General features: G+C 41.7%; 2 protein-coding genes across 4 annotated transcripts in view; one reads left to right on the forward strand and one right to left on the reverse strand.

Moving 5' to 3' along the window:
- Positions 1-943, forward strand: part of LOC126571290 (uncharacterized) — a 30,895-nt gene extending 29,952 nt beyond the window's left edge. For both annotated transcript variants that reach the window (XM_050229657.1, XM_050229658.1), the window contains exon 6: positions 1-943. This exon is cut by the window's left edge and continues 1,189 nt beyond it. The gene's annotated coding sequence lies outside the window, so the exon portion shown is untranslated.
- Positions 944-1,664: 721 nt separating this feature from the next.
- LOC126578042 (monocarboxylate transporter 10) overlaps positions 1,665-2,500 on the reverse strand; it is a 12,739-nt gene continuing 11,903 nt past the window's right edge. For both annotated transcript variants that reach the window (XM_050240240.1, XM_050240231.1), the window contains one exon: positions 1,665-2,338. In XM_050240240.1, the coding sequence (XP_050096197.1) occupies positions 2,304-2,338 (35 nt within the window). In that variant the 3' untranslated portion in view covers positions 1,665-2,303. The remainder of the gene's footprint in view (positions 2,339-2,500) is intronic.

The raw sequence follows: 2,500 nt of genomic DNA on the forward strand, positions 1-2,500 counted from the left end.
ACAGGAACGTTATTCCTATACCTAACATTTAACAAGAGGCAAAAAGTAAAACACTCTCTCACGCATCCAATATTTATACTAATCACACAAATAATACATACATATATACATACCTATCTCTCTATATATATACATCATACCGTAACGTAGTAAATGACTCTCTACCTTAATAACAGCACATTGTAAGTGGTTAATGAAAGGAAAGAAAAACTCACGAAAACGAAAACTAAAGAAAACAAAATTAAATCACACACCCTAACACACGTAAACGCAGGTGAGGCTGCGGCAGGGTTCAGTTCAGTAAAATGCAAGAAAGCATTGTGTTTAGGAATGTTTTATAATAAACTAAAAGACGATGACGACGACAAAAGTGAAGCCGACAACCAGTTACGGCTGGTTACGTTGGAGCGATCATCATGCTCACGAAAACACGAAACTGGCCGCTCGTCGATAGCAATTGTTGACGAATTGGCTAGTTTCGTCACTCTGCGGAAGCCCCGCTGATCATGGGACAGGGCACCAAGTAGTGCTGTGATCCAGGAGGAAAATGTGGCAGAACGTGCCCTTTTGTAGGATCTGCAGACTAGAGGCCAGAGGGTGTGCTAGCCGGAGATTGTGTGCGGGCGCGCGTGTGTACAAAAACGCAAATGCCAGTGGATCTGGAATCCACGGCGCTGAAGGGAGAGCGTGGAAGCGCTAGGCTTTGCATGGCACGGATTTGTGAAACCAAGATGATGAAATAAAGCGATGGAAAAGTACACACGATATTGGCGGTCGGAAAGACGTTTCAACTTGTTGCATCCTTCTGCGCTGTATGTTTTCAGTTCAGCCACAATTGATTGCCCCGTTTTAAAAGTACATTCCATTTTTGTTTCCATTTATTTCGCAACATTCGCATCCGTAGATCCATTGTTTTCTACAGGCTGGTGGAGTGGGGAATGTGATGTTATTTTCGTTATGAAATATTATAATAACTTCTATAAACCTAAACCTGCTAAAACACACAATCATTTTCCGATGCTGTTGAGATACGATCAGAAAGAAATGCTTCGACGAATTGACTGCTCTTCCCTCATTTTATTCGAATGAAATGTTATACTGAATGTACTGTTTGCAATTGAAAAAGAACGAGCTTTTTTGGAGAGATAAACGAATGGGCGGATAATGTGAATGGCGGTGTTGTGATACACCATCGAGTGCGTTAATTTGTAGAAATATGATTTATCTGATTCATTGCACAACATTGACCTAAACAGGGCTATTTGAGTTGTACTCGGCAAGTATTTCTACAAACACGTGGAACAAACATTTTATGTCTGGAACTTTCGTTGCGTTTTTAAAATATCCCTATCGTTCGGTGTGCGTACTACGGACAAAGTAATCGACAATAGATGGCGCTAGCAGCAAAATTTATTTCAATTCCAACGAAAAAACACTAATTAACTACTATTACAGTAACTACTTTTTTTCAATAACACAACGTAGTCATTAAACCACGTCTGGAAAATGCTGTACCTATTAAATGACGATTCTGTCATTCGGAATGTTTTCGGAAAAAAATGAAGGTTAGCATAACAAGTTCTTGAAAGATAGATTTTAAATTGACGATCAGGAAATGATCGATGCTGTTTCGGAGATACGTGAACCAAACAATACCAACCAGATGCTGTATTCATTTACAAATTTATTCAGATTCGATTCTATTCCGTTTCTCGGCCACACCACATCCCGTCCGTCGGCTGCACCGATTTTCTTGCCATTTTTTTCTATTGTAAACAAACATTTTGTACAAAAAAGCTGATTAAACTCTCATTCCAACGTCCGCTATGGGAATAACATCCTATTTACTAAAACATAAATATCGTACAAAAGCTAGGCCCTCGCTGGAGGTACCTGGACAGTGTATTCTGGTAGAAATGCATCCTGCAGACAGTGCCGTTGATCAGCTACAGTATTCTTCGAATCCGAATCTGCTCCTGCTTCATTTACACAAAACATACAAAACACACTGACGCACTAGTCGAAAGTGGGACCCCACTGCCGGCAGCTATCTAGTTGCTAACTATCTACAGTACAGCGGAACCCATGGGTTCACCCTCAGCTTCCTAGCTATATCCTAGGCATCCTACTTACTAGCCACCGCTCTGAGCTCAGGGGTTTGTGAAGGACCTGCAAGCTACCTTCACTCCCTACTTATTTCTCTCTGTTGGCACCCTTCCATCTGTCGTTGTACGACTGCTCCCCCTGCTCTGCTCTGCTACGAGACTGAACTCTGCTCTACAATACAATACCGACTACCCGATTCAACCCGTTTCATTCCTATCCCCGGACAGTGATTCTGGAAGTAAAGGATGGGCATCCAAAGATTGATTGATTATTTGTTTGTTCGGTAAGGTGTCATCATTTCACTTTCAACGCTACAAAGCAGGACTCGCGCCGCAGCTAGGGCGCAATCGAACACAACAAAAGCGAGTCACAAAGGCAATAGCAAAGCGTGATA

This window comes from Anopheles aquasalis, chromosome 2, assembly GCF_943734665.1.
Source record: "Anopheles aquasalis chromosome 2, idAnoAquaMG_Q_19, whole genome shotgun sequence".
NCBI classification, from domain to species: Eukaryota; Metazoa; Arthropoda; class Insecta; order Diptera; family Culicidae; genus Anopheles; species Anopheles aquasalis.